This window comes from Aotus nancymaae, unplaced genomic scaffold (genome assembly GCF_030222135.1).
Source record: "Aotus nancymaae isolate 86718 unplaced genomic scaffold, 86718_ANA_hifiasm-v0.15.2.pri h1tg000057l, whole genome shotgun sequence".
Taxonomy (NCBI): domain Eukaryota; kingdom Metazoa; phylum Chordata; class Mammalia; order Primates; family Aotidae; genus Aotus; species Aotus nancymaae.
In genome coordinates, this window is record NW_026988471.1 from 62,255,314 (window position 1) to 62,272,049 (window position 16,736).

The 16,736-nt window shown below is 38.4% G+C and overlaps 2 protein-coding genes across 12 annotated transcripts in view; both read right to left on the reverse strand.

Moving 5' to 3' along the window:
- The window catches only part of WDPCP (WD repeat containing planar cell polarity effector), a 783,785-nt gene that overhangs the window by 412,138 nt on the left and 354,911 nt on the right, over positions 1-16,736 (reverse strand). The gene's annotated exons all lie outside the window — the stretch shown is intronic.
- LOC110568714 (coiled-coil-helix-coiled-coil-helix domain-containing protein 2-like) lies at positions 2,892-3,623 on the reverse strand. Its single transcript, XM_064364291.1, has one exon. It carries the CDS (start codon positions 3,544-3,546, stop codon positions 3,100-3,102), a length of 447 nt encoding a protein of 148 aa, XP_064220361.1. The 5' UTR covers positions 3,547-3,623; the 3' UTR covers positions 2,892-3,099.

A 16,736-nucleotide genomic window follows, 5' to 3' on the forward strand; every position in this document is an offset into this window, starting at 1 on the left:
CCAGCACAACTGTTTGAGCTGGCCCAGCAGGTCTCTGCACAAAAACTCATACAAATCTGGGTGGCCGTTTCAACTGGTGCCTGGAATGCCTGGGAGAGAGTCACCCACTCAACTGAAAAAGGGGGCTGAAAGTGGGAGCCAGGTCCCACCCCTACAAAGACCAGCAATCTGAAATGCTCTGGATTGAGAGTTTCACAGCAAGCAGAACTGGACCCGAGACGGTCCAGCTCTGCGGGGGGAAGGGCATGCGCCATTACCGAGGCAGTCCACCACTACCGAGGCAGTCTGCCATTACTGAGGCAGTGCGCCATTACTGAGGCAGTCCGCCATTACTGAGGCAGTGCGCCATTACACAGACAGTCCATGATTACCGAGGCAGACCACCATTACTGAGGCACTTCTAACTATACCTCTATAAACAAAACCGCAAGGAAGTTCACAGAGCAGCTGGGCAGAGCCATGGCAGGTCAGCAACACCTCTGCTGGCAGACTGTAACTAGGACAGGGCATCTCTGAAAAAAGGCAGCAGAACATCAGAACTTATAAATAAAGCCCCACCTTCCCAGGAGAGAGCACGTGGGGAAAAAAGGCAGCTATGAGTTTCGCTGCAGCAGACTTAAACATACCTAACCAGCAGCTCTGAATGGAAAAACGGAGCTCACAGTTCAGCACTTGAGCTCCTATAATGGACAGACTGTCTCCTAAAACAGCTCTCTGACCCCTGTATATACACAGAGACACCTCATAAAGGAGAGCTCAGGCTGACATCTGGCAGGTATCCTCCTGGGACAAAGATAACAGAAGAAGAAACTGAGAGCAACCTTTATTGTTCTGCAGCCAAAGCAGGTGATCCCCAGGCAAGCATGGTCTGGAGTGGACCTACAGCAAAGGGGTCTGACTGTGAAAAGGAAAAGTAAAAAACAGAAAGTAATAACTTCATCATCAACAAAAAGGACGTCCACTCAGAGAACCCATCTGAAAGTCACCAACTACAAAGACCCACAGGTAGATAAATCCATAAAGATGGGAAATAACCAGTGCAAAAAGGATGAAAACACCCAAAACCAGAACGCCTCTCCTCCTCCAAGGGATCACAACTCCTCTCCAGCAAGGAAACAAGGCTGGATGGAGAATGACTCTGATGAATTGACAGAAACAGGCTTCAGAAAGTGGGTAATAACAAACTTCTCTGAGCTAAAAGAACATATTTTAACCAAATGCAAAGAAACTAAGAACCTTGAAAAAAGGTATAAAGAAATGCTAACGATAATAAACAGCTTAGAGAGAAATACAAATGAACTGATGGAGTGCAAAAACACAACACAAGAACTTTGCGAAGCATACACAAGTTTCAATAGCCGAATTGACCAAGCAGAAGAAAGGATATCAGAGATTGAAGATCAACTGAAGAAAATAAAACAAGAAGGCAAGATTAAAGAAAACAGAGTGAAAAGAAATGAACAAAGTCTCCAAGAAATATGGGATTATGTGAAAAGACCTAATCTATGCTTGATTGGTGTACCTAAATGTGACAGAGAGAATGAATCCAAGCTGAAAAACACTCTTCAGGATATTATCCAGGAGAATTTCCCCAACCTAGCAAGGCAGGCCAACATTCAAATCCAGGAAATACAGAGAACACACAAAGATACTCCTAAAGAAGAGCAACCCCAAGGCATATGATCATCAGGTTCACCAGGGTTGAAATGAAGGAAAAAATGCTAAGGGCAGCCAGAGAGAAAGGTCAGGTTACCCACAAAGGGAAGCCCATCAGACTCACAGCAGATTTCTTGGCAGAAACCCTACAAGCCAGAAGAGAGTGGGGGCAATATTCAACATCCTTAAAGAAAAGAACTTTCGGCCGGGCGCGGTGGCTCAAGCCTGTAATCCCAGCACTTTGGGAGGCCGAGGCGGGTGGATCACGAGGTCAAGAGATCGAGACCATCCTGGTCAACATTGTGAAACCCCGTCTCTACTAATACAAAAAAATTAGCTGGGCATGGTGGCGCGTGCCTGTAATCCCAGCTACTCAGGAAGCTGAGGCAGGAGAATTGCCTGAACCCGGGAGGCGGAGGTTGCGGTGAGCCGAGATCGCGCCATTGCACTCCAGCCTGGGTAACAAGAGCGAAACTCCGACTCAAAAAAAAAAAAAAAAAAAAAAAAAAAAAAAAAAAAAGAACTTTCAACCTAGAATTTCATACCCAACCAAACTAAGCTTCATAAGCAAAAGAGAAATAAAATCCTTTATGAATAAGCAATTGCTCAGACATTGCATCACCACCAGGCCTGCCTTACAAAACCTCCTGAAACAAGCACTAAACATAGAAATGAACAACCAGTACCAGTCACTCCAAAAAAGGTACAAATGGTAAAGAGCATTGACACAATGAAGAAACTGCATCATCTAATGGGCAAAACAACCAGCTACCATCAAAACGGCAAGAACAAATTCACACATAACAATATTAACCTTAAATGTAAATGGGCTAAATGCCCCAATCAAAAGCCACACACTGGCAAATTGGATAAAAAGTCAAAACCCATCAGTGTGCTGCATTCAGGAACCCCACCTCATGTGCAAAGACACACAAAGGCTCAAAATAAAGGGATGGAGGAAGATTTACCAAGCAAATGGAGAGCAAAAAAAAGCAGGAGTTGCAATCCTAGACTTTAAACCAACAAAGATCAAAAGAGACAAAGAAGGGCATTACAAAATGGTAAAAGGATCAATGTAACAAGAAGAGCTAACAATCCTAAACATATACGCACACAATACAGGACTACACAGATACATAAAGCAAGTTCTTTTTTTTTTTTTTTTGGAAGAAAATCTCTTTATTCTAATTAACTCACAAAGAATAAAATCATAACAGCTATTTTAAGGAGGCCACACAAACATTTGACCAGCTCCAAATTCTACAGAGTAGGAACACCCCCTTCCATTTCAATTCTGAAGTAAGGAAGCTAGGAATGACAGGAGAGGTTTAACTGATGGCTACACTTTATACCTTCACTATTAATTAAATTTTTATATTAAGTTAACTTGGTTATGAGAGCTGGTTTTCCATTTCTCCAGTTTGAACTTCTTGATTAGGCCAATCAGTTTGCAAGTTGGCACTGTTTTAGCACCTCACTGAAACCCTCACAGAGCTTGATGTCACCCTGGTTCTGGGCACACTCCAAGAACTGTTTGATCTCATAGAAGAAAGGCTGCTGCTGCTGTGCCGGCTGGGTTCCCTGAGGCTCCTGGTAAGTGATGTCAGGCATCGCAGGCTCAGGATCACTTCCTCCACTGAAGCCCCCAGTAATGGCGTGGCCCAGTGTGTGCCCCACAGCAGAGCCCACAGCCACGCCAGCTGCAGTGATTGCCATCTGGGACAGCAGACCTGGCTGCCGGGGCACAGCAGCAGGACAGCCAACTGCAGAAGGGGGTGCCACTGCTGGTGGCTGAGCGGCTGGTGCTGGCCTGGGCACAGCTCTCATCTGAGGGGCCCAGCTGGCCAGAGGGGCCATGCGGGAGGTGCGGCTTCGGCTTCCATGCGGCATCCTGGCTACGGGGCTGCTCGGCCTTTAGACGTGCGACAACCCATAAAGCAAGTTCTTAATGACCTACAAAGAGACTTAGACTTCCACACAATAATAGTGGGAGACTTTAACACTCCACTGTCAGTATTACACAGATCAAAGAGACAGAAAATTAACAAGGATTTCCAGGACTTGTACTCAGATCTGGACCAAACAAACCTAATAGACAGCTACAGAACTCTCCACCCCAAATCCACAAAATATACATTCTTCTCAGCACCACATCGCACTTACACTAAATTGACCTCAAAATTGGAAGTAAATCACTCCTCAGCAAATGCAAAACAACGGAAATCATAACAGTCTCTCAGATCACAGTGCAATCAAATTCGAACTCAGGATTAAGAAACTAATTCAGAACCGCACAACTTCATGGAAACTGATCAACTGGCTCTTGAATGTTGACTGGATAAACAATGAAATGAAGGCAAAAATAAAGATGTTCTTCAAAACCAACAAGAACGAAGACACAACATACTAGATTCTCTGGGACACAATTAAAGCAGTGTCTAGAGGAAAATTTATAGCAATAAATGCCCTCATGAGAAGCAAGGAAAGATCAAAAATTGACACCCTATAGTCAAAACTGAAAGAGCTAGAGGAGCAAGATCAAAAAAGCTCAAAACCTAGCAGAAGACAAGAAATAACTATGATCAGAGCAGAACTGAAGGAGACAGAGACACAAAAAACCTTAAAAAAAAATCAATAAATCCAGGAGCTGGTTTTTTGAAAAGAGCAACAAAATAGACAGACCGCTAGCCAGATTAATAAAAGAGAGAAGCATCAAATGGATGCAACAAAAAATGATAAAGGGGATATCAACACCAATTCCACAGAAATACAAAATACCATCAGAGATTACCACAAACAACTCTATGCACATAAAATGGTAAATCTGGAAGAAATGGATAAATTCCTGGACACTTGCTCCCTCCCAAGCCTAAACCAGGAAGAAGTTGAAACCCTGAATAGACTAATAACAGGGCTGAAGTCGAAGCAGCAATTAATAGCCTAACAACCAAAAAAAAACCAGGTCCAGATGGGATTCACAGCCAAATTCTACCAGACATAAAAAGAGGAGCTGGTACCACTCCTTCTGAAACTCTTCCAAACAATCCAAAAAGAGGGAATCTTTCCCAAATCATTTTATGAGACCAACATAATCCTGACCAAAACCCGGCAGAGACTCAACGAGAAAAGAAAACTTCAGGCCAATATCCAGGATGAACATAGATGCAAAAATCTTCAATAAAATACTGGCAAACCAAGTGCAACAGCACATCAAAAAGGTTATCCACACAATCAAGTAGACTTCATCCCAGGGATGCAACACTGGTTCAAAATACACAAGTCTATAAACGTAATTCACCACATAAACAGAACCAAAGACAAAAACCACATGATTATCTCAATAGATGCAGAGACGGCCTTCAACAAAATTCAACAGCTCTTTGTGCTAAAAAATCTCAATAAACTAGGTATCAGTGGAACGTATCTCAAAATAATAAACTATTTACAAGAAACCTACAGCCAATATCATACTGAAGGTGCAAAAACTGGAAGCATTCCCTTTGAAATCAGGTACTAGACAAGGATGCCCTCTGTCACCACTCCTATTCAATATAGTACTGGAAGTTCTAGCCAGAGCTATCAGGCAAGAAAAAGAAATAAAGGGTATTCAATTAGGAAAGGAGGAAGTCAAATTGTCTCTATTTGCAGATGACATGATTGTATATTTAGAAGACCCTAACATCTCAGCCTAATGTCTCCTGAAACTGATAAGCAACTTCAGCAAAGTCTCAGGACACAAAATCAATGTGCAGAAATCACAAGCACTCCTACACACCAATAACAGACAGAGAGCCAAATCAAGAATGAACTGCCATTCACAATTGCTACAAAGAGAATCAAATACCTAGGAATACAACTAACAAAAGATGTAAAGGACCTCTTCAAGGAGAACTACAAATCACTGCTCAAGGAAATAAGAGAGGACACAAACAGATGGAAAAACACTCCATGATCATGGTTAGGAAGAATCAATATCATGAAAATGGTCATACTGCCCAAAGTAATTTATAGATTCAGTGCCATCCCCATCAAGCTACCTATGACCCTCTTCAAAGAACTGAAAAAAAAACACCTTAAACTTCATATGGAACCAAAAGAAAACACACATAGCCAAGTCAAGTCTAAGCAAAAAGAACAAAGCTGGAGGCATCACACTACCTGACTTCAAACTATACCACAAGGCTACACTAATCAAAACAGCATGGTACTGGTACCAAAACAAGAGATATGATCAATAGAACAGAACAGAGGCCTTGGAAGCATGCCACACATCTACAACCATCTGATTTTTGAAAAACCTGACAAAAACAAGCAATGGGGAAAGGATTCCCTGTTTAATAAATGGTGTTGGGAAAACTGGATAGCCACGTGCAGAAAGCAGAAACTGGACCCCTTCCTGACACCTTACACTAAAATTAACTCCACATGGATTAAAGATTTAAACATAAGACCTAACACCATAAAAACCCTAGAAGAAAACCTGGGCAAAACCATTCAGGACACAAGCACAGGCAATGATTTCATGACTAAAACACCGAAAGCATTGGTAACAAAAGCCAAAATAAACAAATGGGATCTAATTAAACTCTATAGCTTCTGCACAGCAAAAGAAACAATCATTAGAGTGGAACGATAACCAAGAGAATGGGAAAAAACTTTTGCAATCTACCCATCTGACAAAGGGCTAATATCCAGAATCTACAAAGAAATAAAACAGATTTACAAGAAAAAAACAAACACATTCAAAAGTGGGCAAAGGATATGAACAAACATTTTTCAAAAGAAGACATATATAAGGCCAGTAAACATATGAAAAAATGTTCATCATCACTGGTCATTAGAGAAATGCAAATCAAAACCACACTGAGATGCCATCTCACGCCAGTTAGAATGGTGACCATTAAAAAATCTGGAGACAACAGATGCTAGAGAGGATGTGGAGAAATAGGAACACTTTTACACCATTGGTGGGAGTGTAAATTAGTTCAACACTTGTGGAAGACAATGTGGTGATTTCTTAAGGACCTAGAAATAGAATTCCATTTGACCCAGCAATCCCATTACTGGGTATATACGCAAAGGATTATAAATCATTCTATTATAAAGACATATGCACACATATGTTCACTGTGGCACTGTTGACAATAACAAAGACCTGGAACCAACCCCAATGCCTATCGATGATAGACTGGACAAGGAAAATGTGGCACATATACACCATAGAATACTACGCAGCCATAAAAAATGATGTGTTCGTGTCCTTTCTAGGGATGTGAATGAATATGGAAACCATCATTCTCAGCAAACTGACACAAGAACAGAAAATCAAACCCCGCATGTTCTCACTCATAGGCAGGTGTAGAACAATGAGAACACATGGACACAGGGAGGGTAGCATCAGACACTGGGGTCTGTTAGCAGGGACTAGGGGAGGGACAGCAGGTGGTAGGGAGTTAGGGAGGGATAACATGGGGAGAAATGCCAGATATAGATGACGGGGGGATGGAAGCAGCAAACCACATTAGCATGTATGTACCCATGCAACAATCCTGCATGTTCTGCACATGTGCCCCAGAACCTAAAGTGCAATATATATGTGTGTGTGTGTATGTGTGTGTATATATATATACACACATGAATTAATGCAATATAAAATTTTTTTTAAAAAAAAGAGAGGACACAAACAAATGGAAAAATATTTCACACTCATGGACAGGGAGAATCAATATCGTGAAAATGGTCATACTGACCAAGGTAATTTATAAACTCAATGCTATTCCCATCAAGCTACTATTATCTTTATTCATAGAATCGGGGAAAAACCGACATTAAATTTCATATGGAACCAAAAAAGAGCCCATATAGCCAAGACAATCCTAAGCAAAGAGAACAATCCTGGAAGCATCACGCTACCTGACTTCAAATTACACTACAAGGCTACAGTAAGAAAAATGGTACTGGTACCAAAACAGACACATACACCAATGGAACAGAACAGAGACCACAAAAAAAACACCACACATCTACAACTAATTGATCTTTGACAAACCTGACAAAAACAAGCAATGAGGAAAGGATTCCCTACTTAATAAATGGTATTGCAAAAACTGCCTAGCCATATGCAGAAAGCTAAACTGTTTACCTTCCTTACACCTTATACACTTAAAGATGGACAATTTTATGTTTTTTATCACAATAAAAAAATTTTAAAGTTTTTACTAAAAAAAAAAACAAAACACTGATTGGGAAGGTCAAAATGACAGGTTAAATTTATTTATTTAAAAAGCAGGTACCTGTGCCAAACACTGTGCTAAGTATTTCATATGTGTTAACTTATTGAGTTCTCATAATAAACCTACAAGTTAGGTATTTTTTTCTTTGTTTGATAGCTAAATAAAAACTGGCACAGACAGGTGTAGCAACTTTCCAAAGTCACACAGCTGGGAAAGCCAAAATTTAACACCAAGAAAAATGGAGCAGTCTGTGCTTTCCACTATTATGCTGCACATTAGAGAAGTGACAATCACATTAGGTTCTGAAAAGGCCAGATGGAATGGGATCCAAAGTAAAGGCCCAGGTTCTTATTCTTTCTCAATTCACAGCACTGTTTGTGTCTCTGTAATTGTTTACAGTGCCCCTAGGCCAAAAGAATCAACAGTTCCATTTATTAAACAGATTAAAACAACTTAAGTATTTATGTCCTAATAATTTAATAGCCACTTAGAAATATAATACACAGAGATTCAAAGAAAAAGATTTTTATTTAATTCCTAAATAACTACAATTACTTATTAGTAAGTTGTGTGCACTAACAGAAGTCGGGCACCACAAAACTCAGATTTTGAAATCAAATTGGACATCCTCACCCTTATTCCTGTTCTATGCTAATTATTGTGTAGTAGTTGCTTTTTATTACAGCAAGCCCTGAAAACCCAGCTTCAAATAGCTATGACAACCAGAAAAGGAATGTAGCATAAACTAACACTGAAACTTTGAACTATATGGAGCTAACAGTTTGAGTCTTCGACAGAAGTCTCTGTATTTTCCTTGAGACTTTAAAAATATCCTGCAGCATGCCTGTAAATTCACTGTAGTACCCAGGGTGCCTCTGTGCATAGTTTGGGAACTTTAGGTCTAGGTGGAAGACCTGACTTCGGATAAAACAAGGGACTGTTCTATCATGACAGAAGGATGAACACAAAAATAAGACAATTTATGTGCTTAGTGGGGCCTCATAATTCAACCTAGGATTCTTCTAAGACCAATGGGACTACCAAAGGACAGGTACTTCTTCACTGTGGAGAGACACTGTGAACATTTTGTATACAATACTATTTTATGAGTAATTACAACTGCTTTTCATTTCACAGTCACTTGTTAAGTAGTTTATCTGCTAAGTTAATATTTTTATTTAAAAAAAACTTTATTTTTTAAAAAAACTTAGAGGCATATAAATCACAATTTGGCAAAAGTACTTAATGTGTTTGCTCTATTAGTTACATTGACATATATACAACATAATATTCTCAAATATCATGCTGGGTTTTCACACTTAACCTTAAAAGATTAGTTTATACATACATTTATATCACATTCCAAATTGTGCATTTAATACAAAGTTATAAATTTAAAATAAATCGCTTTTTAAGTTTCTGTAAAACTGATAAAACTTGACTGAAAAATCAGTATCAGTATTAAAATATAATGTATTAAAATTATTCTCATTAGCTACTATGGATGTACAACTTTAGCCTCCCTTTAAAAACTAGATAAATATTTGGTATATATTTTCAAAAGACATGAAAATCAACAACAGAGGAGTTCAATTATTCAGATTATGAACTCATGTAGCTTGATACATACTTACTATTAACTATAACTGAATAAATATGAGAGAAATTCATAGTCCTGAACTGGTTTCATTTATAGCAAAATACCTGGAAGTTTCCAAAACATTATTAGTCATGAATGCCAACAGTGGAGCCCGGAAATTAAGAGTTCCTTTAAAGAAATGTTTTAAAATGAAAAAAATTAATACAAACAAAAAAAGAACCATTTATGAAGAAAACAAGATGGAAATTTTGATTGATGATACAAAGATATATTATTAAAAAGAAGACCAAGTATTTCTTTGTGTCCTAACCATGTTACAAAGTAGGGTAAATATTTTACTGTATTTTTAAGCATAAACAATGTATCAGTCAATTATCATAGGTCATTGAGTTCTGGATTGAAGTAGCTAAGATATAATGTAAATTTTCTGTTTTTCTTGGAAAGAAATACAATTTTTGCCCAAGGCCTGGCAGTGGATCATTGTTAATTCCAGCACTTTGGGAGGCCAAAGCAAGCAGATCACCTGAGGTCAGGAGTTCAAGACCAGCCTGGCCAACAGAGTAAAACACAGTCTCTACTAAAAATACACAAATTAGCCAGGCGTGGTGGCACACACTTGTAATTCCAACTGCTCAGGAGGCTGAGGTAGGAGAATCGCTTGGAGGTGGAGGTTGCAGTGAGCCAAGATTGCACCCCAGCCTGGGTGACAGAGAGAAACTCCGCCTCCAAAAAAAAAAAAGGGGCGGGTGTAATGTATCACTAGTTCAGGAGTTCAGTATCAGCATGGCCAACATGGTGAAACTCCGTCTAACATAAAGACACATACATACATATAGTCATTGCAGCACAATTCACAATAGCAAAGACAAAGAATCAACATAGATGCCCATCAGCGTTAGATTGTATAAAGAAAATGTCGCACATATACACTATGGAATATTATGCCGCCATAAAAAAGAATGAGATCATGTTTTTTCTAGGAACATGGATGGCGCTGGAGGCCATTATCCTTAGCAAACTAATGCAGGAACAGAAAACCAAATATCATGTGTTCTCACTTGTAAGTGGGAGCTAAATGATGAGAACACATGGACACAAAGAGGGGAACAACAGACACTGGGGCCTACCTGAGGATGGAGTGTGGGAGGTGGGAGAGGAGCAAAAGACATTCACTAGTGGGTACTAGGCTTAATACCAGGATGACAAAATAATCTGTACAACAAACCCCCATGACACAAGTCCACCTATATAACCAACCTGCACATGTAGTCTTGAACCTAAAATAAAAGTTTTTTAAAAAAATACTTTCCAATTAGGCTTCTACCATCACCTTCCATTGAAACTGCTTTTATCCAGATCATGAACAACCTGCATGCTCCTCCATGCAGTGGTCAATCGCCAGCATCTTGTTACAGGTATCTTGGTATACAGTAACACTCTATTCTTGAAACTTGGTTTCCAGGACATCACACTCCCTTCATTGTGCTCTACTTCTCTAGCTACTCCACTCTGTCTCCTTTCTTCATCTCCCTTTTCTCCATCTCTCCAATCTTAAAATGTTTGTGGACTCCAGGGAGCTCTTCAGCCTCCTCTATTTCTCTGTCTATACTCACTCCTTTGATGATCTCCACCAGTCTCTGGACTTTTAATGCCACTTGTGTGGCTGCCTCTCAAATTTATACACCTGGCCCAAATCTTTCCCTGAATTACAAATTCCAATAATCAACAATTGATTGTACTTCTCCAATTGGCTATCTAATGGGCATTTCAAACACAGCATGTCCAAAATTGAACTTCTGATATTTCCGTCAAAAATGTCTCTCCTCAATCTTCCCCACACCAGTAAATGACAATTCCATTCTTCCAGTTCCTCAGAAATTTCCTCTATAGCCCACATTTGACTCATCAGCAAATTCTGATGCCTCAACACTCAAAATATACCCAGAATCTGGCCATTTTTCACCACTCCACTGCTATCATCCAATCAAAGCCATCATCATACCTTACCCTGGACTATGGCAACACCCTTCTATCTTCCTGCTTTCTCACTCTCTTCAATCTATTCCCATCAATAGCTACAGTGATCCAAGTAAAATATAAATTGAATCATATTTCTACACTCAAAATTCTTCAAGAGCTTCTCTTCTTATTTAGAGTAACAGCCAAGTGTTCTGGAAGGCCTAGAAGCCCCTATATAACTAGGGTCACATTTCCTTTCTGACCTCAATTCCTACTACTCTTCTTGTTCATTTCACCCCAGTTCTATCAACTCCCTGCTATTCTTCAAACATGCCAAGTATACTCCCATCTCAGGGCCTTTGTTTCTGCTGTTCCCTCTACCTGCAACGGTCTTCCCCAAATATCTTCCATGGCTTACTCCCTCACTTCCTTCATATCTTAATCTCAATCTGAGGACACTTCATTAAGGTCTTTCCTGGCCCCCAAATATGAGGCCCATCCTGCCCTACCATCCCCCAACACACTTTCTTTCTTGATTTTTTTTCTTTAGTAGTTTCACTCTCTTACATACTATATATATTCCTTATTAATCTTTTCTTGACTCTCTCCTCTTTTAGAACATAAGGCACATGAGAAGAGGGATATTGTTCACTTTTGTCCCTTCTATTCACTGCTATCCCCAGCACCTAGAACACTATCTGGCATATTGTTGGTACTAAATAAACACGCATTGAGTGAATAAATGGTCACATGCTTCCCCTGCCCTTTCTGGATCATATCTCAGATTCAGACTTTTAAAAGAAGGCTCATAGCAGAAGCTGAGAAGTTATAACACAATTCAGCCTGGTCCCTTTCATAAACTTTCTTGGAAGTTCCACCAGTGACCTCTGCTTAGCAAACCAAGAAGTGCTTCAATATGGCCAACTCCAGCGTGATGGGAAATGGGAAAGCTAAGAATTTTTAATTGGTCTTATTGCCACTCTGAACATCAAGGTCAGTTCATAAGGAAAAATGGATGATGGATAGGCAAAGGGTAGTGTTCTCAATATATGCTATTTCTTGATTTAGTCATTACTTATTGACTTCCAATTATCATAAATGAGGATTTCTTATATCTCTTATCTGTTATCATTAATTATCTTATATTAAATGATCTATCAGTTGCTTTCCATCTCTTCAACATCCTTCCTGGAACCTTCCATTCTCTGCCCCAATTTGGACTAGCTGCTCTCTGAGACGAACGCACAGCCATTTTAAAACTTTGCTTCATCTATTTCCTGTATGAAATTCACTGTTTCTTGATTCCTAAGAATCTTATTTATTCTGTGGCTTTAGGGCACCACATCTTTCAATAACTTTCTGAGAAAAGTTTTTGGCAGGTAAATTTTTTTGAGAGCTAAGTCTGAAAGTATTCGGCTTGAATGATAATTTAGAATTTTAGGTACAGAATTCTAGGCTAAAAACTCACTTTCTTTCAGAATTTTGAAGGCCTTATTGTATTCTAACGCCTCATGTCGCTGTTGAGAAGTCTGATATAATCCTGATTCTTAATCCTTTGCAGGTATCACACTGTTTTTTCTTTTCTTTTTTTAAAACTCTAGAAGTTTTTTGGATCTTCATTTTATCTTTGATTTCCTAAAATTAACAAAAATGCCTTTTCTAAAATTCACAAAATATGCCTATTAATCTTTTTTCAATCATTGGGTCCTTTCAAACTATAGACATGCAAACTCCAGTTCTGAGAAATTCTCTTTTATTATTTCTTTGATTCTTCCCTTCTGTTTTCTATTATCAGTTAGATATTAAATCTTCTGGCCTAATACTCTAATTTTTTTTCTCTCCTATCACCTTTGGTTCACTATTACGTCCCTTTGTCATTTTGTTCCACATTACAGGTATATTTCAACTTTATCTTTCAAATTTATTAATTTTTCTATTTATGCTGTCATGTTCTTAACTTGTTAGAATTCCTTTCCCTTTTTCCTGATTATTTCTTTTTTTTTTTTTTTGAGATGGAGTCTCTCTCTGTCTCCCAGGCTGGAGTGCAGTGGTACGATCTTGTCTCACTGCAACCTCCGCCTGCTGGGTTCAAATGATTCTCCTACCTCAGTCTCCCATGTAGCTGGGATTACAGGTGTGTGCCACCACACCTGGCTAATTTTTGTACTTTTAGTAGAGACGAGTTTGACCATGTTGGCCAGGCTGGTCTCCAACTCCTGAACTCAGATGAACTACCTGCCTCGGCCTCCCAAAGTCGTAGGATTACAGGTGTGAGCCACTGCGCCCAGAAGATTACTCCTTGTCAAAAACAGCATATCATTCTTCTCTTATTTCTCTGTGGATATTCATTTCAATTCTCTGACTTTAGTTCTGTTTACAGCATTGTCCCTGATTCTATTTTCTGAAGGCTTAGACTTACAGATCTCAGATTTACAGATGGAGAATTTCCTCAAAAGTATGGTGATCTCTGGCGCTCTGGTTATATTTAAAGGTGATTAGAAGGTTGGTTTACATGGGTAGGCTTGTTAACTTGGACCTCATTGTAAGGAGATTAGTTGGCACAGCTACCTTTTCAGACAGAACTGCCAAATATCAATATGTATACATTTTACTCTGGGAAGAATAATCTATTTTTCCAGAGAAGGATCCTCTAAGCAAGCAACATGGAGACATAGCTTAGCTGCTGGAGCAGGGAAGGAGTTGGGAAAAACCTCACTATTCTGGATACACACTTAGTTAATCACCTTATTTTCAGTCCAGCCACCTCATGTTTACTTTTTAATGTGCTTAGTGTTTTCAAGCCCAGAAACCCTGTGGGTTGGTGTCTTCCAAAAATTATCCTATCTCATTTTCTCTTTATACAAACTTTCAACAAATCCCCTTATTTTAAGTTCCATCTCTTAATGCACCTGGTCATTCCAGTACTTGTGCCTCTGTGGAGTTCTTCAGCACAAAGCTTTTACTCTCCATTGGTAACTTTTTGCTGCAACCACTCATATTTCAGGAAAGCCTGTGGTCTGCAAAGTAAGGTACCACATAGCCATCTGGTTTACAACTTATAAAAACTGTTATCTCCTATTATCACAGCCTTTTTATTCCCTTTGTCCTTATGACTTTATATATTTTTCCATTCCTTTACTAAAATTTAATGAAGTTATAAGAAGAAGTGAGAATAATCACACAGCTTTATTTATCCATGTTTAATGGGAAGACCTATGTGTGTTCCTTCCGTATCTCATTGTAATTGACAGTATTTTTGAGTATTTTTTCTATAATTATGTTTTGCTGAAAAACAGTATGATATTTAGTGACTAAGGGCATAAACTTTGAAGTCACTTTGAGTTTGAATCCTAGTATGACTTACTAGTTGTGTATTAATTTGTATTTCTGTTTTCTCATCTATTAAATGGACATACAGTAGTTATCTGATAGGGCTGTGAAGAGTAATGAGTTAATATTTGTTTATGAGAAATGAAAATGAGTTAATAGTTATAAATACTTAAAAATTGCCTGTCACATAGGAAATGCTACATAAATTTTAAGTAAAAAAAGTATATTCAGTTAATACAGAACTTAAATAAATACATACAGAATTGGAGAATATCCAGTTACAGATATCAGAAGTAACTAGAATTGTGACTTCCAGTGTATTTTTTAATAATTTCACACACATAAATACATATCCATGGCAAATTTAAAAATTTATGTCACATAAATAAAATCACAGTACATATAAAAGTTTCTGCACTAACTGGCAGACATAAGATAGTTCTCAATTTTAAACATTTACTTTACTTGGACATTTATGTGAATGTTTCTCTGTATACATATCTAACAATAGAAACACCCTGCAATTGGCAATTGTACACTCTGACCACTGATTTATGAAAATACTCATTTTCCCAATCAATACCTGAGGCTGAGGCTGTTAAATATTTGCTTATCTGCTGAGTGAAAAACATAGTATCTCACTACTATTTTAATTTGCACATTTTAATTGTTGGTGGGGAAAGCTCTCTTTAAAACCATCTGTAGCTGAGAGGGATGGGGGAACTGTGTGGAATAATAATAATAAGCAAATTCAACAATATCAGCAATAATCTAATTCATTAGTTCAGTGTTGGGTTCATGTGTTTATTTTATGACACATGAAAAAGAACATATGTAATGTATTAATGTAAGTTCAAATGTTATGTATTAAAATATTTAGGCCATATGTAGAGTATATGTACATCAAGTATGTAATCTTTTAAGCAAATACTTGTAAGTAAATGTCTGCACAGTAAAAGGATAAATATCAAATGCTGAATAGTGGGTAATACTAAGTGGCTGAATTTGATGATTTATGTCCCTTTGGGCTTTTCTATGTTTTCCAAATTTCTGCCTTAAACATGTCTGTTATTTTTATAATTTTAAAGAAAACCACTAAATACTTTTTTTTTTTTTTGAGACGGAGTCTCGCTCCACGGCAGGCTAGAGTGCAGTGGTAGGATCCTGGCTCACTGCAACTTCCGTTTTCCGGTTTCAAGCAATTCTCCTGCCTCAGCCTCCCAAGCAGCTGGGACTACAGGCACGCACCACCACACCTGGTTAAAATATTTTTGTATTTTTAGTAGAGATGGGGTTTCACCATGTTGGCCAGGATGGTCCCGATCTCTTGACCTCATGAACCGCCCACCTCGACCTCCCACAGTGCTGGGATTACAGGTATGAGGCACCTCGCCTGGCCTAAATACATTTTTTAAGTGAGAAAATATAAAGTGCTAACCTGCCATATGCTAGCTAAGTTTCACTAGCCACTAGACAGTACTATTCAGCTGTTTATCATAATAGTTAAACTAGCCTAACCCTGCAACAAAATAGTTTTACAGTACGTCAAAAGAGGTAATCAAATATACATCTATGGAGCAATCTTTTCAGACTACACTTCTAGCCCTTACTTTGTACTTATCTAAAGACAGTTTTTCTTTGATGGTACATTTCCCCTGACTAGGAATGTTGACCTTTCCCTTTCTACTAGCCTAAACTATGTCCTTCTTTGAAAGTCCAGCTTTGTCCAGTCTCCTTTATGAAATCTTAACCAACTACTTTAATCAACAACAATCTCTGAACTTAAGATACTATACATTAGATATTAAACTTTAGATAGTGTATCAACAAATATAACATTTAATATCAAATTATCCTTTAATTTTGTATATTAGTTTTGTTTCCCAAATATATTTCAAACTTCCATCTAATATTTTCAATAGTCTCTAACATAAAGATGGGTTACTTGTTGAGCCTCA